Source organism: Neophocaena asiaeorientalis, unplaced genomic scaffold, assembly GCF_003031525.2.
Source record: "Neophocaena asiaeorientalis asiaeorientalis breed wild unplaced genomic scaffold, Neophocaena_asiaeorientalis_V1.1 scaffold204, whole genome shotgun sequence".
Classification (NCBI taxonomy): domain Eukaryota; kingdom Metazoa; phylum Chordata; class Mammalia; order Artiodactyla; family Phocoenidae; genus Neophocaena; species Neophocaena asiaeorientalis.
The window spans coordinates 7,737,812-7,759,078 of NW_020173922.1; the positions used below are offsets into that span (position 1 = coordinate 7,737,812).

Sequence of the window (21,267 nt, forward strand, 5' to 3'; positions counted from 1 at the left end):
GAGTGTATGTCTCCAGTCCTGAGGGAGCTAGTGTACCACCATGATAGAGGTTTTTAACCTGGGAGCCATGATGGGCCAAAGTTATATGCAAGACCTGTGTACGTACATGATTCTGGGAAGAAAGTCATTAATATTCATCAGGTTTGCCTTTCTGGTAAAAACAACTTAGAATAAGGCAGTTTGACTCCTTTTCAAATGTCGTTTCAGGCCTGATCTGGTATAAAGTCAGCAGATGCTGCCTTAGTCTCCTTTTGAAACCTGTGATGTTCACCTCACAGGAACCCAAAGCATACATGGCCACGCCCTGAGAGCCCCTGGCTTTCTGGAGACAATGCTTTGGAGGAATTTCCTGCCAAGGGAATTTAACATTATCCATCAACAGAGCATGTTTTTGTCCTCAGGTGAACATTGTTATCTTCCTTTAAAATCCACAATATGAAGATCTTAGTTAACAGTATTTAATGAGCGTTCCCTTAGGCTTGGCTGTAATTTTCTAGAGATATAAATGCACACACAAATGTCGTAAGAGACTACTTCTCTAACTTTATTGTCGGAAGTTGGACAAAATCCTGAAACCTCACTTGAAGAAATGCTTTCCAACAGCATCATTTCATCCTGTCCCCCAACAAGCATTTGATAGCAAATGCCCCCTTTCTTGAACAAGCCCTAGTACAGGTCTTAACTGTATGTCTCCCACAGTTAGTGGTATAATACTCTCTCTTGTGTTGTTAAGAACATTTTACATAAGATGTGTACTTTGTGCCTTGGAATAAAACTGGGAGGGACCCAGGAATAAGTAGAAGACAGCACAGAAGGAGGGTTTAGAAACCCAGGCATGTAGCCTTTGGAGCCACTCAGAGAGAGAGAGAGAGAACCGTAAGATGTCTGTTTCAGTTGTCTGTTGCTTCATAACAGATCATCTACAAACCTAGTGACGTAAAACAGCAATGACTTGTTTTGCTCACACATCTGTGGACCAGAAATCTGGGGAGGGCTCATGTGTGTTCCAAGCTGCAGTGGTTTTACTGCAACTGGTGGATCCAAGATGACCTTACTCCACATGTCTGGGACCTTGGTACTAGCTGTTGGCTAGGACACCTTGGCCCTCCTCCACATGCCCTCTCTCTCCATGAGATCTCTCATCATTTAGTAGTCTAGGCCAAACTCAAGAGGGCAAACACAGAAGCTGCAAGATCTCTGAAATCCTAGGCCTAGAATAGACAAAGTGTCACTTCAGCTACATTCTGTTGGTCAAAGCAAGTCACAAGTCCAGCCAGATTGAAGGGGCAGGAAATAGACCCCACCTCTGGATGGGAGGAGTAGTGTACATGCACAGGCGTGGGAGGAATTGTGGGCTGCCGTTTTTGCAGATGATCTCCAAGAATGCCTCACTCCCCATCACTGGAAGGTTTGTATGTAGTTCCCATTGGACAGGCTTCCCTTTCTTATTGGTGGCTGCAACTGCTCAGCGTTTCTTTCTTTTTTTTTTAACATGTGAACATATTCCCCCCCCCCTTTTCTTATTGGAGTATAATTGCTTTAAAATGTTGTGTTAGTTTCTGCTGTACAAGCGAAGTGAATCAGCTATATGTATACATATATCCCCTCCTTCTTGGACCTCCCTCCCAGCCTCCCCTGCAATCCCACCCATGTAGGTCATCACAGAGCATCGAGCTGAGCTCCCTGCGCTATACAGCAGGTTCCTAGCTACCTATTTTACACATGGTAGTATATTTATGTCAAACCTAATCTCCCAATTCATCCCACCCTCCCCTTACCCCCTGTGTCCACACGTCCATTCTCTATGTCTGTGTTTCTATTCCTGCCCTGCAAATAGGTTCATCTGTACCATTGTTCTAGATTCCACATATATGCGTTAATATATGATATTTGCTTTTCTCTTTCTGACTTACTTCACTTTGTATGACAGACTCTAGGTCCATCCACAAATGACCCAATTTCATTGCTTTTGATGGCTGAATAATATTACATTGTATGTATGTACCACATCTTCTTTATCCATTCATCTGTTGATGCACATTTAGGTTGCTTCCATGTCCTGGGTATTGTAAATAGTGCTGCAGTGAATATTGGGGTACATGTGTCTTTTTGAATTATGGTTTTCTCAGGGTAAAGGCCCAGTAGTAGGATTACTGAGTCATATGGTAGTTCTGTTGTTAGTTTTTTAAGGAACCTCCATACTGTTCTCCATTCTGTCTGTATCAATTTACATTCCCAACAACAGTGCAAGAGGGTTCCCTTTTCTTCAAATAGTCATTTTCACAATATTGATTCTTCCAATCCATGAACATGGTATATCTCTCCATCTGTTTGTGTCTTCTTCGAAACAGACAGGTCTTTTACCTCCTTATGTAGATTTATTCCTAGGTATTTTATTCTTTTTGTTGCAGTCATAAATGGGATTGTTTCCTTAATTTTTCTGATCTTTTGTTTTCAGTGTATTGGAATGGAAGAGATTTCTGTGCATTAATTTTGTATCCTGCAACTTAACCAAATTCATTGATTAGCTCTAGTAGTTTTCTGGTGGCATCTTTAGGAATTTGTGTCTTCTTCGAAACAGACAGGTCTTTTACCTCCTTATGTAGATTTATTCCTAGGTATTTTATTCTTTTTGTTGCAGTCGTAAATGGGATTGTTTCCTTAATTTTTCTGATCTTTCGTTTTCAGTGTATTGGAATGGAAGAGATTTCTGTGCATTAATTTTGTATCCTGCAACTTAACCAAATTCATTGATTAGCTCTAGTAGTTTTCTGGTGGCATCTTTAGGATTTTCTATGTATAGCATCATGTCATCTGCAAACTGACGGTTATACTTCTTCTTTTCCAATTTTTATTTCTTTTTTTTCTCTGACTGCTGTGGCTAGGACTTCCAAAACTATGTTGAATAATAGTGGTGAGAGTGGACATCCTTGTCTTGTTCCTGATCTTAGAGGAAATGCTTACAGTTTTTCACCATTGAGAATGATGTTTGCTGTGGGTTTGTCGTATATGGCCTTTATTATGTTGAGGTAGGTTCCCTCTATGCCCACTTTCTGGAGAGTTTTTATTATAAATGGGTATTGAATTTTGTCAAAAGCTTTTTCTGCATCTATTTAGATGATCATATGGTTTTTCTCCTTCAGCTTGTTAATATGGTTAATCACATTGATTGATTTGCATATATTGAAGAATCCTTGCATCCCTGGGATAAATCCCACTTGACCATAGTGTATGATCCTTTTAACGTGTTGTTGGATTCTGTTTGCTGGTATTTTGTTGAGCATTTTTGTATCTATATTCATCAGTGATATTGGTCTGTAATTTTCTTTTTTTGTGATATCTTTGTCTGGTTTTGGTATCAGGGTGATGGTGGCCTTATAGAACGAGTTTGGGAGTGTTCCTCCCTCTGCAATTTTTTGGAAGATTTTGAAAAGGATGCATGTCAGCTCTTCTCTAAATGTTTGATAGAATTCTCCTGTGAAGCCATTTGGTCCTGGACTTTTGTTTGTTGGAAGATTTTAAATTACAGTTTCAATTTCATTACTGGTGATTGGTCTGTTTATATTTTCTCAATCTTCTTGGTTCTGTCAATGGTCTTCTGTTCTGTTTCTCCTCAGAACTGCCATTTTTTTACATAACCAGGGGGCATGCAACATTTGGTGGTAGTGACAAGTTCAGTCCTCACATACCCTTTGTAAGTCTCAGTATGGAGAGCTAACTCATCAGTGTCTAAAACTGGGAAAACATCTTTGGTTTTAAAATTGACATTTAGAAGAGAGAGTTTTTTCCTGGTGAGAAAATTCAGTTTCTCTTTCCTCATAAAACATCTTTTTTGAAGAGAAGGAAAAAGGCTTCTGTGTTTTAACTGGCTAAAACATATGGCCTTTCCTCTCCACCCCTCCCCTTTCTTCTCCTCCCCCTCCTCCCTCTCCCTCATTGTTTACTGAGGATTAACACTAGACATTCAGACAGAGGGTTAAAAATGAAGGTAACTTCTGAACTGCTTTATGTTGTCCCTTGCACATCCACACACCCTCAAGACAGCACCTGTTTAGAAGCGAGAAGAGCCTAAACCAAGATGGCGGAGTAGAAGGACATGCTCTCACTCCCTCTTGGGAGAACACCAGAGTCACAACTAACTGCTGAACAATCATCAACAGGAAGACACTAGAGCTCACCCAAAAAAGAAACCCCACATCCAAAGACAAAGGAGAAGCCACAAAGAGACAGTAGGAGGGGCGCAATCACAGTAAAATCAAATCCCATAACTGCTGGGTGGGTGACTCACAGACTGGAGAACACTTATACCACAGAAGTCCACCCACTGGAGTGAAGGTTCTGAGCCCCACGTCAGGCTTCCCAACCTGGGGGTCTGGCAACGGGAAGAGGAATTCCTAGAGAATCAGAGTTTGAAGGCTAACGGGATTTGATTACAGGACTCTGACAGGACTGGGGGAAACAGTGACTCCACTCTTCGGGGGCACACACAGAGTAGTGTGGGCACTGGGACCCAGGGGAAGGAGCAGTGACCCCAAGGGAGACTGAACCAGACCTACATGCTGGTGTTGGAGGGTCTCCTGCAGAGGCAGTGGGTGGCTGTGGCTCACTCTGAGGACAAGGATACTGGCAACAGAAGTTCTGGGAAGTACTCCTTGGAGTGAAAGGGCACACACAGAGTAGTGTGTGCACTGGGACCCAGGGGAAGGAGCAGTGACCCCAAGGGAGACTGAACCAGACCTACATGCTAGTGTTGGAGGGTCTCCTGCAGAGGCAGTGGGTGGCTGTGGCTCACTCTGAGGACAAGGATACTGGCAACAGAAGTTCTGGGAAGTACTCCTTGGAGTGAGCCCTCCCAGAGTCCACCGTTAGCCCCACCAAAGAGCCTACACGCTCAAGTGTTGGGTCGCCTCAGGCCAAACAACCAACAGGGAGGGAACCCAGCCCCACCCATCAGCAGTCAAGCGGATTAAAGTTTTACTGAGCTCTGCCTACCAGAGCAACACCCAGCTCTACCCACCACCAGTCCCTCTCATCAGGAAACTTGCACAAACCTCTTAGACAGCCTCATCCACCAGAGGGCAGACAGCAGAAGCAAGAACTACAGTCCTACAGCCTGTGGAACAAAAAACACATTCACAAAAAGACAGACAAGGTGAAAAGGCAGAGGCTTATGTACCAGATGAACAAGGTAAAACCCCAGAAAAACAACTAAATGAAGTGAAGATAGGCAACCTTCCAGAAAAAGAATTCAGAATAATGATAGTGAAGATGATCCAGGACCTCGGAAAAAGAATGGAGGCAAAGATCGAGAAGATTCAAGAAATGTTTAACAAAGACCTAGAAGAATTAAAGAACAAACAAACAAAGATGAAGAATACAGTAACTGAAATGAAAACTACCCTAGAAGGAATCAATAGCAGAATAACTGAGGCAGGAAAACGGATAAGTGACCTGGAAGACAGAATGGTGGAATTTACTGCTGCGGAACAGAATAAAGAAAAAAAAATGAAAAGAAATGAAGACAGCCTAAGAGACCTCTGGGACAACATTGAACACAGACACATTCGCATTTTAGGGGTCCCAGAAGCAGAAGAGAGAGAGAAATGACCTGAGAAAATATTTGAAGAGATTATAGTCAAAAACTTCCCTAACATGGGAAAGGAAATAGCCACCCTAGTCCAGGAAGCGCAGAGAAGAAGATATAACAATTATAAATATATATGCACCCAACATAGGAGCACCTCAATACATAAGGCAATACATAAGGCAACTCCTAACAGCTATAAAAGAGGAAACCAACAGTAACACAGTAATAGTGGGGGACTTTAACACCCACCTCACTTACGCGAATGGACAGATCATCCAAAATGAAAATAATTACGGAAACACAAGCTTTAAATGACATAACAGACCAGATAGATTTAATTGATATTTATAGGATATTCCATCCAAAAACAGCAGATTACACTTTCTTCTCAAGTGTGTATGGAACATTATCCAGGATAGATGACATCTTGGGTCACAAATCAAGCCCCAGTAAATTTAAGAAAATTGAAATCATATCAAGCATCTTTTCTGACTACAACGCTATAAGAGTAGATATCAATTACAGGAAAAACCCTGGAAAAAATATAAACACATAGAGGCTAAACAATATGTTACTAAATAACCAAGAGATCACTGAAGAAATGAAAGAGGAAATCAAAAAATACCTAGAGACAAATGACAATGAAAACGCAATGATCCAAAACCTATGGGATACAGCAAAAGCAGTTCTAAGAGGGAAGTTTATAGCTATACAAGCCTATCTCAAAAAATAAGAAAAATCTCAAATAAACAATCTAATAGTACACCTAAAGGAACTAGAGGAAGAAGAATGAACAAAACCCAAAGTTAGCAGAAGGAAAGAAATCATAAAGGTCAGAGCAGAAATAAATGAAATAAAAACAAAGAAAACAGTAGCAAGGATCAATAAAACTGAAAGCTTGTTCTTTGAGAAGATAAACAAAATTGATAAACCATTAGCCATCAATGGAACAAGATAGAAAGCCCAGAGATAAACCCATGCACCTTTGGTCAGCTAATCTATGACAAAGGAGGCATGAATACACAATGGAGAAGAAACAGTCTCTTTATTAAGTGCTGCTGGGAAAAGTGGACAGCTACGTGTAAAAGAATGAAAGTAGAACACTCCCTAACACCATACACAAAAATAAACTCAAAATGGATTAGAGACCTAAATGTAAGACCAGACACTATAAAACTCTTAGAGGAAAACATAGGAAGAGCACTCTTTGATATAAATCACAGCAAGATATTTTTTGATTCACCTCCTAGAGTAATGGAAATAAAAACAAAAATAAACAAATGGGACCTAATGAAACTTCAAAGCTTTTGCACAGCAAAGGAAACCATAAACAAGACGAAAAGACAACCTTCCGAATGGGAGAAAATACTTGTAAACGAATCAATGGACAAAAGATTAATCTCACCAATATATAAACAGCTCATGCTGCTCACTATTAAAAAAACAAACAACCCAATCCTAAAATGGGCAGAAGACCTAAATAGACATTTCTCCACAGAAGACATACAGTTGGCCAAGAAGCACATGAAAAGCTGCTCAACATCACTAATTATTAGAGAAATGCAAATCAAAACTACGATGAGGTATCACCTCACACCAATTAGAATGGGCATCATTAGCAAATCTACAAAGAACAAATGCTGGAGAGGGTGTGGAGAAAAGGGAACCCTCTTCCACTGTTGGTGGGAATGTAAATTGATACAGCCACTATGGAGAACAGTATGGAGGTTCCTTAAAGAACTAAAAATAGAATTACCATATGACCCAGCAATCCCACTACTGGGCATATACCCAGAGAAAACCATAATTGAAAAAGACACATGCACCCCAGTGTTCATTGAAGCAGTATTTACAATAGCCAGGTCATAGAAGCAACCTAAATGCCTATCGACAGATGAATGGATAAAGAAGATGTGGTACATATATACAATGGAATATTACTCAGCCATAAAAATGAACGAAGTTGGATCATTTATAGAGACGTGGATGCATCTAGAGACTGTCATGCAGAGTGAAGTAATTCAGAAAGAGAAAAACAAATATCGTATATTAATGCATATATGTCGAACCTAGAAAAATGGTACAGCTGCAGCGGTTTGCAGGGCAGAAATTGAGACACAGATGTAGAGAACAAACCTATGGACACCAAGGGGGGAAGCAGCGGTGTAGGGGGTGGGGGGTGGTGGTGTGATGAATTGGGCAATTGGGATTGACATGTATATACTGATGTGTATAAAACTGATGACTAATGAGAACCTGTTGTATAAGAAAATAAATAAAAGAAAATTCAAAAAAAGGAGACAAGCTTGTTTACAAAAAGAAGAAAAAAGGGAGCACCTGTTTGACTAGAAACATCCCCTGCTGATTATCTCTTGTCACAGAGATCCCACCTGTTTCTCGTTCGTTGGAGCCTTAGTGATGTGTTTCTCAAAGACATTCAATTTGGTCAGATTAAGTACGCTAACCACATACTTACCCTGTTGTGATGCTTCAGAAACTTGGTCCTTCACCTTCTGCACAGCCCTGGGGAGGGGAGCAATGTTTGGACCAATTTGTACAAAATATATATCCCAACGTAAGTGAAGGCAGAGAGGAAAAAGCCAGAAGATATGGATTATGCATGGGGGCTCCTGATAATTCTTCTTTTTCCATGTTGGTAATACAGACTGATTTCTTTACTCAGTTGAAGGTAATGGGTCTTTTTAATGTACATAGTCTAGCAGTACTAAAAATAATGATAGTAATAGTTAACTTTTACTTACAGCTTATTGTCCCCAAGGCATTGTGCTAAGCAGCCTTATATTCATCATACCATTTATTTTTCACAGCAACACTGTAAGGTCGGTATTTTTAGCTCTATTTTATAAATTTTGAACCTAAAGTCCAGAGAGTTGAAAAAACAGCTTGTTAGGAGAAGAACTAGAGTTGAACTTAGGACTCCTTTCATAACCCAAGCTATTAAATCTATTCTTGTTAATCTCTAATGACTGCATTTATTGAGCACCTACTCTTGACCTAAGATAAATGAGACAGGACCATGTTTTCCAAGGCCCTCCTGTTTTCTCAGGATATAACTAACCATAATATAGTGTGTTAAGTGACATCCAGTAAGATGAATAAAGTGTGTGGTACCACTGAGGAGAAATAATTTAATTCTGCTTGTACCTGGCTCTGACAGATAAATAGACAATTTCTAGGCAGAGCAAGAATGGAGATGGGGGGACAGCCTTCCAGAGGAACAGTAATCAGTTAATCAACATCAATCAGCTCGTGTGTATTAAAACGAAATGGTTGTGAAAGAACTTTGGGTTATGTTAGCAAGTGGTCAGAGATGATGCCAGAGATTGGATTGAGCCTCTCTGTCAAGGGTCTTGAAAGCTATGGGAAAAGGTTGGCATTTACTTCTGAAAAATGGGAGCTCTCAGGGGATTCCAAGTAGAGGGAAAATGATTGTATCAGCACTTGAGAAGGACGTCCCTGGAAGGTGAACCAGGTTGTACTCTGGTTGCTGATATCAGAATCACTCACTAAATAAAAACAAAACTATAGAGTTTACCACACTGTAGTAAACTTGTGGCTATATATTTTAAAAGTCTTGCCCAGAGACTGTAACCTTTGACCTACAGCCTTTACTTATTACAGGGTAGAGTAGGATCCTAATGGCTTTTATTTGGGTCTTTTTGCCAGACTTCCTAAAGGGAAATAGTAGCTCATGGCATCATTTCCCATCAACAGCTCCATACCCTGGACTCGACTTGGATTCTCTGAAAGCTAAAGAACAGACTTGAGGGTCTGGCTCTTTTTATCTGTAGTCAGATTTCAGAGTTAAAAGTTCAGAGGGCAGAGACTTTGGCTCTTTCTCTGTTTGCTTTAGGGTAATAATTATTTTAAGTTACCATTTCTATATGCACAGAATCTTTACCCAGCTCACACCTTGTCACCGTGAGCCTTAAAACATCAATTAGCCCAATACTTGGGGTTATAGTGGAAGTTATCAGTATTTATATGCATCTAGTTAAGATTTCAAAATACTGAACGCTGTCATTGTTCAAGATACCGAAAAGCTCAGAAATTCTGCAATTTCTTACAAGGTTTTCCTTATACTTCTCTTTTTAAAGGTTAGCTTGCCAATGACTTTGAAAAATTTAAATGTCTAGGAAAAACAATCCTGTCAAGAATCAAACTGCCGCCTTTTCATAGATTTGGTTAAAAATGAAATCTCAGATTGTGTGTATGTCTTAACATCTTCCTGTTAAGTTCCAACATGTAATAGTAGGATTGTTTTGAACAGTCCACAATGTTTCTTTTGGCTGTGGCATTCAAAAGGGTTTCTGCACATGAAGCAGGACATGGGTGTGCACATGTGCCCATGCACCATGTGCTTTTATCAGTATTGCTCCTTTTAATGGCTATTGATGTTTTACAAAATAAGTTATCATGATTCTTTTTCCAGTCCATCAGTAGGCTTTGGAAGAGGTAGGAGTGGTGATCTTTGAGTTGTTAATTCTTACAAATGCCGAAAGATCAGTGCCCCCCCTTTTTTTTGTCCCCTTTTTAATACATGTTAACTTTTAATCTTATATGCCAAGGAGAAGAGCGAGCAACCATGGATGTCCTTGCTTAACAGCTAGTGTAAGCAGCAAGTCCTAAGCAAACTTGCGTTCCTGTTAAAATCGTAGTGTCTTTCAAGGTTGTCTTGATTTGAGTTGATTTGGGCCCACCAAACTGCCTTGATCTGCTTTGACCAAGATGTTGGTGGCTTTGGAATCCATTGTATCAGTGTTGGGGTTTGTACACAAAATGTGCATCAATTAATAGAATGCAATTGATTTGAACAGTTTCTGGCAACTGACAAAGTGTTGGGCAGTTGTATTTCATTTCCTTGTTATTTCAATCGGCTGTTGATATGCAAAATTGATGGTGATGGTGATGGTGATGATAATGATGATGAAGAAGAATGCCTGCACACTTTACTCTTGTGCCTCACGACCATGGCTTTTTTCATCTGTTCGTTGATTTATTGTTGTTGTTACCTTTCCTTACATTGGTTTCAGAGTATATTCTTTTTGGTCCTGTCCATGTTAGGTTTAGAAATAAGCTAGATTTACTTATATGCTCAGCTGCAATGCTTCTGTCACAGGCTTTTCTACTACTTGCTGTGTCAAGTGCCATGCAAACAGTTCGTTAGGTTGTGGATCTGAACATCTATATTCTGCAGCACCCCCACCCCCAGCCAATAAAGCCCCAGGTAAACCAATCATTGTTTGAGCTCCTTTAATGGTTCTCAGATAAGGGTGGAGTTTTGTTATGTTTTAATCCATTCCTCTCTGTCAGCAAAGAAAACAGGAAATAGAATCTTTCTGGAGATAAGGAAAATCACAGCATCCCATGGATTACTCAGGTTGACTATATATACTGCCAGTTACTAAATGGAATTGTTTCCTTTTGAGGGACTTTTAATAAAACTACTCAAACTACTTTCTGAATTGTTCCTGGGCCAAAATGCTGATGATATCAACAGGACATCGGACTTCCAACTCTCCTGAAAAAAAAAAAACTCTCTGTGTCTGTAGCCTCTGAATTTGGCTTCTTAACTGGTATATTAAATGAGCCCTGCTAAGACTGGTATATTAAATGAGCCCTGCTAAGACTTGCCTGGCTTTCCAGCAGAAAAGTGCTGGGTTTATGGCTTCTCGTGCCCTGAGCAGTCCTGTTCTACAGCCTGTGGATAGAAAGAGTGGGCAGTGTGTGAGCCATGCTCCGTAGGCCTGATCCTCCACCTCCAAAGCAGATACTCCTCAGACTAACCAAGCCCATAACTTGTTATTATTTTTTGTTACTTGAAACCCTGATACATTTAAGTTTTAGGAAGATGCTTAGTCTCTTCTCTTATAGAAGCCTTTCTCTTTTGCCTTGTAATCCTAGGCCTCTGTCATTGATTTATTGTCTCAGAGCTACTTTGCAGTTACAGACCAGGAACTCTTCATCATGACCTAATTTTCCTCCCATAAAAATCACAGCACGTAATAAAGAGTATACCACACACGTTACGGGAAGGCTTCTAATCCTTGTAAATTGCAGGAGCATGTTACAGATGGGATTGGAAAAGGTATAAAAATGTATATGTGACATGGCTAAGAATAAATTCCACAAGTGTCAATGGTCTCCAATGTCAAGATGGGCCCGAGGGGGGCCAGTGAAATTTGAATTTTGTAGACAATGCAACGGGAAAAGAACAGCAAATTCTAATGTTGTAAGCAGTTGAGATCGATGTTATACAAAGAGCAGTAATTAAATTTGCACTTATAAATTAAATCTTCATGTCCTGACTGCAGATAATTCATTGTTGAGTCTCCAGTTATTTCCCTTCTTATGCTTTTTTATTAATGCAATCATGTCTTTTGAACACTGAGTGTCAAACAGTGTTAGGTGCTTCAGTCCTCGCCTCAGTCCCGGGAGTTTTTACAGATGTGACAGCTAAAGGTCAGAGTTATATAACTTGCTCAAAGTCACAGAGCTAGTGCGTGACTAAAATCAGATCCATCAGACTCCAGAACTTATGATCTTTGCATTTTGTCCTCTGTCTCTCAAATTACTGACACGTATAAAGGCCACAGGTGGTTAAGACCCAGACAGTCTAGCTAAGCTGTCTTAAGTCCCAGTCCAGCTGTACTCATTTATGTGACCTTGAACAAATCTGCTAGTCTCAATGAGTATCAGTTTCCTCACCTACAAGATGACAAAAATAATAGTAGAGTAAAATCCTGAGATAATCCATGTAAATAACAGCATGATAAACACTCAATAAACTTTGGATATTTTTATTGTCACTTATACCACCACTACCTCCAGCCCACTCTGTCAGGTTCTGTGCTCAGCATTTATTATGCATTAGCTTTTCAGTATCCCTGCAAGACAGGTGTTAGATCCCCATTTACACAAGGGAAACAGTCTCAGAGGGGTTAAGGCTCTTGCCCGAGTTGAACCCAAGTCTGTATAGCTCCAACACCTATTTGCTTTATACCCACATGATGACTGTAAATTCCTTTCCTATATATATATATATATATATATATATATATACTTTTTTTGGATGGTGTTTAGGTTTATTTTTTAATTAATTTTTATTGGAGTATAGTTGATTTACAATGTTGTGTTAGTTTCTGCTGTACAGCAAAGTGAATCAGTTATACATATATTAGATTCTTTTCCCATATAGGTCATTACAGAGTATTGAGCAGAGTTCCCTGTGCTATAAGGTAGGTTCTTATTAGTTATCTATTTTATATATAGTAGTGTGTCTATGTCAGTCCCAATCTCCCAATTTATCCTTCTCTCCCTTTCCCCCTTGGTAACCATAGGCTTGTTTTCTACATCTGTGACTCTGTTTCTGTTTTATAAATAAGTCCATTTGTACCTTTTTTTTTAGATTCCACATGACATGGCAGTGATGCCAATGTCTCTGACAGTGAAGTCAGTGTAGCTGTAGGTCCTGCCCACTGAGCAGCTGGATCAGGACTCAGCCCAGTTCTATGTGACGGCAGAGGCCAAGTCACCCCTGACCACTCTGCCACACAGCTTAAGAAGAAACAGCAGCTTGGTATTTACAGGTCTGCTAATTCCACTTATAGGAAGCTTGAAATTGGGGATACTTGGGAGCGTTATCCAGAATCTTTTTTTTTTTTTTTTTTTTTTTTGCGGTACGTGGGCCTCTCACTGCTGTGACCTCTCCCGTTGCGGAGCACAGGCTCCGGACGTGCAGGCTCAGCGGCCATGGCTCACAGGCCCAGCCGCTCCGTGGCATGTGGGATCTTCCCGGACCGGGGCACGAACCCCTGTTCCCTGCATCGGCAGGCGGACTCTCAACCACTGCGCCACCAGGGAAGCCCCAGAATCATATTTTTATTTTATTTTACAATCTTACTCCCCGGTAGCTTCCAGAAGGCTTACAGCCTTCCTTGTAACTTTTATTTCTAAGCCATTCCTGACTAAGTCAGAATTCGTTTGTAAGTTTGAACAGAATTAATGGGGCACTTGGGGCACAGAATAAATCCCCCCCTTTTGTGTTAAGTTGGAAAGCCTCTGTGAAATGAGATTATTCCAGACACATGGTAGAGCTCCATAAATCCATTGCTCAGAGATTACATGAGCTCATGCTTCCATCGTTCAGCAGAGGCGTTTGTACAGTGATTCTTCTCAACAGAATGAAGGAAACTTCATGGGATTCTCTTGAAGTCAACCCTTCCAAACAAAATAGGATTGGAACAACCAGCAAAACTGTGAAGCATTTGGATTCTCATCAGAATTCAACTCAAGCTTCTTTCACAGACACATCTTTTGGCCTGGCTGAGAAGGTGGCCAGGCAGTGAGCAGCCTTTTAACAACTTGCATGTATTCAGGTTTCAGAGTTAAAGGAACAAAAGTAACTTGGGGAATGATTGCCCAGACTCCTTAGTGAAAGTCTGTGTCTTCTGTTCTGACTTGGTCTGATTTGTAGAGGTGCCCTTGTGCCTGGGAAAACCATGTGTAATAATAGTGGTGACAGTCCCGTGTCTGGCACTCCACATTTCGCAGCAGGCCCCACTTGCACATTAGTGCATTTGATCTCAAGAATAGCCCTTCGGAGTTCTTCAGAAGCCTGGGCCTGGCTCACACTGAGACCCAGAGAGCTGGCCTTCAGGACTATAGCTCTGGCCCATGGTGAAAATCTCCATCTCCTAGAACTGATCCTAGTATGCTCCAGTAGCTTTCCTTTTAGAGCAAACAGCCAATGAGCAGAATGTAATTCTCATGTGTTCCCGTGTCTCCTCCCGTTTGCCCGTGTATAAACACTGTTTTGAAAGCAATTTTCCACGCATCTGTCTAAATCCATGGTCCTTCCTCAACGACTCACTCTTCTTTGTTTCTCCAGCATCTACTACAGTTTTTAGGAAAGAAGAAATGCTCACATTTCTGGGGACAGTTGAAATGAAAATGCATATGCATTATCTTTCTTCACATTGTGGTTGAGTGAGGATCTCATTCTCAGTAGCTCTTTAGGAAAAGAGACAAACTGACACAACATTGTAAAGAAACTATACTCCAATAAAAAGTATTTTAAAAAATAAGAGAAAAGAAACGAAAAAGAAAAAAAAAAGGAAAAGAGAAAATTTGGAGGCCAGACATAAGGAGGTGGGGACCTATCAGTGTGTCTGAATTCATTTTCAGATGTTTTTTAGCTCAGATTGCCGAACATGCTGTACTTAAGGCCAGAGGCAGAAGGGTGCTAAGGGATATCATTATTTGTTGAAATCTGTACTTGCGGGTTTGGGCACTGGCTTCTGTAGTGTAGATGAGCTGGAGAAGATGAGCTGAATGCTGAGGACTGCTGCAGAGGTGGGGAGTGGAGATGTTAGAAACTACAGCCCTAAGGTCCCATCCCAGCCCCTCTCCTGCTAAGCCATGTGGCATTAGGAAATCTCTCCTTGCGGAATGATCATCCTGCTTAGTACCTTTGACTTAGAGATAAGTCATGTAAAGTACCTTGCACAGTGGCTGGCAGGGGCAAACACTCCTATATAAGAGCAAGTGCCAGTGGTAATGGTGCACGGGGTGTCACTTAGGAGCAGCCCTGGCTCAGCATTGTTGGAGGACAGAACAAAGGGGGAGAGAACTTCTGAGAAGCTTAGTGGTCCTTGAGCTCAACAACCATAATTTCTCTTTTCTTCCCTTGAAGATGCTCAGAAGGAGCCTGGTGACATGTGTAACACTGGTACTTATTTTTAGGGGTTCCAACTCCTCTGGAAGCCAAAAGTTTTTTTTTGTTTTTTTTGTTGTATGCGGGCCTCTCACTGTTATGGCCTCTCCCGTTGTGGAGCACAGGCTCCGGACGTGCAGGCTCAGCGGCCATGGCTCACGGGCCCAGCTGCTCCGTGGCATGTGGGATCCTCCTGGACCGGGGCACGAACCCGTGTCCCCTGCATCGGCAGGCGGGCTCTCAACCACTACACCACCTGGGAAGCCCAGCCAGGAGGTTTTTGTTGTTTTTGTTTTAGGTCCCCTTCTCTCCTTACATCCTCTCCCCAGTTGAACTCAGCTATGTAGTGATTCAGTTTATTTTGTTGAAAATTCAGTCCCCTAGGGAAAATATGATAATGCTGTTTTCAGACAGCTGTGTTTGGGAGCAAGACTGACTGAACCAGCTGGCTGGCATCATTGGAGCCCAAGGACCTGCCAACTCATGGAGAGCAGCTGTTTTGGCTGAAATTCTTATCATTCTTATGACTTTGCTTCCTATATTTCAGCTTCTGAGTTCTGCTTTTAAATGCACGCACAAAGGAGAGAAAGCCATGAGAAAGACTCTGATGTGTCTAGGGCCACCTATAGGTGAGGGGAGTGGAGGTACCACCACTGTGCTCTCATTACTCGTGATTGTTGGGAAAGAGAAAATCCAGAAGGAGGCCAGCTCCAGAGTAAGAGATGATAATGAGTGGATCAATGAATATTGATATCTTAACACAGTGAGTGTGTTATACAACCAGGAAGAATCAGGTGTGAAGATTTTCTTCATGAAGGGGGAAATGTTACAATATAGTGTTAGAGAAAACGTATAGGACACAAAACTGTATAAAGAATAGAATTCCAATTATGGAGAAGTGTGCTTTAACATTAAATGAGATAACTCATACAAAGCACTTGATGTGGTAGATACTCAGTAAATCACAGCTACTAGATGCAAATTCTCTAACCACAGGAGACGTGCTGGCCTCAAGCACTGTTGTACGCAGAGTGCCTGGTATAAAGGAGATGCTGAAAAGAACTTTCTAGATTGAATGAATTAGTGTTGTTGTTATTATATGCATCTTAAAAGGAATTGAGAAAATCTAGGGACATAGGTTTCTATGTTATCATCTGTAAGTGTATCTATAATTGTGGCAGCTTAACCTCTTTGCCTCAGTCCTTCATTATAAATGGTGAGGACAGTACTTGAAGTTCAAGGTCACTCAGAACTGAGTGAGCTACATGGAAAATACATGCAGTGACTGGTCCCTAGGGAGCCGACCTTGCATGGCAGTGAGTGTAATCATGGTAAGTGCCAGTGCCATGTAAGTGGTAGCTATTATAATAATTCTGTCGTACTGGATCTGTAGGAAAAAAGATGAGCATTGTCATGATTTTTATGTAATTTTCTTCTCAGTTTTTACCATAGACTTTTTTTTTGCAATGAAAGCTTAAAAGAAAAAACCTCATATGAAAATAAAACTCAAATGCTAACAGTGGTTACCTCTAAATAGTGGAATTGGGAGAATTTTTCTGTTTTCTTCTTGACGCTTTTCTACATTTTCCAAACTGTTTGTAGTATGTATGTTACTTCTATCATCAAGATTTGGGGGAAACAACCTTTTTTCCCTTTTTTAAATAAGAAAAAGAATGCTCAGCGTCAAAGATAACACAAAGCTGCTGAACTAGATGCTCCATCTGGGGATGGTTGAGGACTAGAAGATGCTGCCCTGTTCTGGGCTTCTTTGGGGGGATGTTATTTAAATGCATGTTTCACAGCCTCAGAAAGTTGTGAAGCAGTTGTTAAGAACTGGGAAACAGAACCAATGAGGAAAAGTAAAGTAGTTTTAGTTCATCCGTTCTGGACAAAGTGGTCAAAAAACTTTAAGCCCTCTTCGCAGACAATGGCTTACATTTAGCACAACAGCTTTCCATTGGCTCCAGAGAGAGAACAACAAAAAGCAGATCTGTGGAAATGATAGCAGAAAGGGTGAGAAGTGGAAGTGAATGGTTCCCGAACCTTGGGATGCGCTTCCAAAGGAGGATATTTCATGCCAATTCCTAGAGATGTTTAAAATAGAGTCCTGAGCAAATTCTGGTGGTCGTTTTCAGTCTTTTTCTTGCTGATTCTTAGACTCCATCAAGCTTTTTGGTCGTACTTGTCTGGACCTGTGCTGTCTCCCCAGTTCACAGTAGCGTGTAACCTTTTTATGAAACTATTTTGCAGATATTTAACACCGTGCCTGACGCGCCCCTCACCAATGCCCAGCTGCACCTGTCTCGGAAGAAGAGCAGTGACTCCAAGCCCCCATCCTGCAGCGAGAGGCCCCTGACGCTCTTCCACACCGTGCAGTCAACAGAGAAACGTGAGTGCCACTACTCAGGGCCAACGTGGTCCCCGAGGGACATCCAGGCCTCCTTCCAGCTGCCCGGGGTGCTCACCTCCAGCCTCTCTGTGTGCGTTGCTGCCTTTTGTGTCTTTGAGGACACTGTATCGGCCATTGTACCCTCCCGGGTTCCGTGGCTGAGTAACCTCGACAGGACAGGAAGCAGGGGTGCTGAGGATGAAAGGGAGGGCCACGCTGCCCAGGATCCTCTTTCCCAGTCCCTTGTGGGCAGACAGCTGAGCCCCTTTTCCTCCAGCTGCACCATCAGATCTAGGCTCAGGCGTCGCTTATTCGGCCCATCTTTTGTTAGCGGCTCCCCTAGAACCAGTTTCCCTTCCTTTTCTCGGGTTGTAACTCAGTGCTTATTTGTGCAAGTCACACGCCCCACTGAAATGGGGCTCTCTCTGCACAGGGACCTTGTTTGGCTTGCTCGTCCTTCCCCTCCACCTCTCCTGGGCCTGACACACAGTGGATGCTTAGTAAATGTGTGGAATTAATTCACGGATTAATAGGAGAGCATTGCCCTCCTTGTTCCAAGTAGCGGAGTGTTCTCACCACAACTGTATCGAATCTTGTTTTCACCTCTGGATTTCTGAGTTCTTTGCAGCAGTTGGGTTACTGGGCCCTCAAATTTCCAGTCTGGTTTCAGCCTTTGTAATGAGGAAGTCCAGTGGTGGAGGGTGGGAGTCGAGGGTCCCAGCTGTGCCCGAAGGCAGGCAGCCCTGGGTCCCTGTGCTGGCGACAGCATTCAGGCAAGCCTCCTACCTTCTCTCAGCCTCAGTTTACTTGTCTGTAAAGTAGGGATGATAGGGCCTACCTCACAGGGAAATGGTGTGGATTCGATGAACTTACGCAGCTAGGCAGCTGGCACAGGCCTAGACGTGGCAAGGGCCATCGATTGAGAGCTGCTGCTACTATTTTTAGTTCCTGTTTAATCACACGCAGACACCAAGGAGTATAAAAACGTGACCTCGCCTGTAAGGAGCTCACATTTGAGTAAAGGAAGTAGACAAGTGAATAGGTAATGGTAAGTCGGCAGGATAACTGCTCTCAGGTGTGTGCATTCAGAGAGCCAGGAGAAGGCGGTGGTTGAAAGCACTTATGGGCACCAGGGGCCTGGGTGAGAGTCCTCCTTGGCTGCTCTCTGGCTGTGTGACGTGGGCCAGTTATCTGCCATTGCATGGCCTCAGTCTCCTCTTCTGGAAAACAGGGATAACAGTTTCCTTATAGGCTTGTTGTGAGGAATAAAGCACTTCAAATGGTTCTCAGTAAATGCTGGGAGGTGTGGCGGTGCTATTATTATTATATACTTATTATATTTTTATGTAGTTATATGTTTATTTTTATATATTTATATAAATATATTTATTGTATATATATTATATATATAATATTCTCTATGAGTTACAGTAAAGGCGCAAATCAGAAAAATGACCCACTTTGCTTTGAAGAGAAAAGAGACTCCGTATCTGGATTGGCATCTCTATCTTTGTTACAGAAAATGTTTTTTATCCCTTTGTCGTTCAGAAGTAATGGCCTTCCTTATCATTACTCCTGAACACAAATCTTCCCCACCCTCGGAGGATCACTGCTTTTAAAGAGGTCGTCATATCCCATAATATGGCTGCACGTTGGTGCAACCAGTGAGGTTGTTTCAGATATGCTGCTTTTATGAGTAGAGCCACTATAATCATCCTCATAGCTAAATCTGTTCATATTCATGATTATTTCCTTATGATCAATTCCTGGAAGAATTTCTAGGTCAGCAGATAATGCACAGTTTTAGGGCTTTGACCCGTACTAGGATTGGCTTCCCATCGAACCATAGCCTGTGTTCCCCTTAAGTATCTGGTTGGGGTCGTTCTTGCTGTGGTCTGTAACAAAGAACACTTGGAACAGGCCTGGCCTCACCCACATCTGCCACAAACACAGCATCGAGCTGTGGGGTGAGATGCTTCTCATGTTTCCACGACAGCCACAGTCACCTAAGGTTTTGTACTAAGCAATGTACAGTGCAGACCAGGACAGATCAGACGATATTGGTAAATTCCTCTAAGACTTGAAATAGTGCCGAGTTTATGGTTAGATGGAAACAGAGGCAGCTCTCGTTCAGGTCTTAAAGCATATTCTGGGAGCATGTAAGAAAGAAGATGGCGATTAGGAGAAAATCAATTAGATCCTTGCCCAAGATTAATTTTATCACACGAGGCAGCAGGTGAAAGTTAAGGATGTGTGAAAGCAGACGTGCCTGAGCTGCAGATCAAGCCGTCCCTGTCTGTACACAGGGGACAGGAGGATGGGAGACGGGAAGACAGTGAAGCACTACATCTTCCCTCTGAACACGAGGAGACGCTCCCTGGAAATGGGGCTGGAATCTCCATATGCGCAGATATTTGTGGGGTGCTCAACTTTCCTCCCTTTCTCTGCAGAAACATTTTCATTGAAAAGCACATAGGGGTGCGTGTATACATATACTTTTAGAGTTGATTTTAGAAACCCTTGTTTTCCTGGGAAATTAGAGTAATGTCCAGGCTGGCCTGGAAAGGCACCATAGGAGCAGGAGCTGGAAGGTTCTGCCAGCTCTCGCCCCTCCTAGGTTGAGGTGCAGCCACTCGCCACCGTTAGATGAGCAGGTCACAGTGTACTGTTTTCACACACAAACCCTCCCCTTTGGTCTATGGACAAAGATAGAAGACTATCAAAGCACTTCACTGAGTTTACTCTTTGGAGTTAAAATGCTGGGGAAGACTGCAGGTAATTTGTGGGGGGGGGGGAAATGCTATATTTCCATACAGTGATGTTTTTCAGATTAAGGCCTCTTTCCATACCTAGCTCAGTACTTCCCAAAGTTGAATCATTTACATAGGCCTTCATTCACTCTTTGGGCTACAACCACATAACTTTTGCACTGTTGTTTGTTTAATATATTTATATAAATCAATTTGAAAGCAGCTCACTTCTTTACACGGCCTCATCCTACTCAGTAAAATTTCTACGACGTGAATTTTATTGTCTTACTGTATTACTCTCTAATATACATTAAAATAAATATGACACTGTTCAGCTAAAAAATGTTCATCCACATTTGACCTTAGAATTGTTGTGTGTCCACCTGTGGGATACGTACCACAGTTTGGAGTCCACAGAGCTTGCTCTAAATTTCTGGCTGGCTCAGATCCTTCTTCTTAACCTAAACACACAAACTCAAGATTCCTTTGTCTGCTCAACTGGAACTGGGTTCAGATGTTGTCCATTAGCTGTTTATATCACTGTGGACACTCGCCATTCATCTGTCGATTTCACGTTGTGCACTCTGGGTTCGTTGTGACACCTCTCCAGGTTTCACACGACCTTACCTTTCTTCAGATTCTTGCCACAGAGTAGATATCTTGTTACAGGGATCGCACCTGTGAGAACACACACACACACACACACAAACACATACACCTACACAATATCTCCATGTACCTCTCTTCTACCTTCAGACTTCATATGATACTCTCAGAACCTCATTTCCTATTATGTCTGTGTGCC

General features: G+C 41.9%; 1 protein-coding gene across 8 annotated transcripts in view; it reads left to right on the forward strand.

The window, feature by feature from the left end:
- ARHGAP26 (Rho GTPase activating protein 26) overlaps positions 1–21,267 on the forward strand; it is a 469,933-nt gene that overhangs the window by 367,704 nt on the left and 80,962 nt on the right. For all 8 annotated transcript variants that reach the window (XR_003004075.1, XM_024752249.1, XM_024752250.1 and 5 more), the window contains one exon: positions 17,574–17,712. Coding sequence is in view for 7 of the 8 variants with exons in the window: in XM_024752249.1 (XP_024608017.1) it covers positions 17,574–17,712 (139 nt within the window). In the remaining variant the exon portion in view is untranslated. The remainder of the gene's footprint in view (positions 1–17,573; positions 17,713–21,267) is intronic.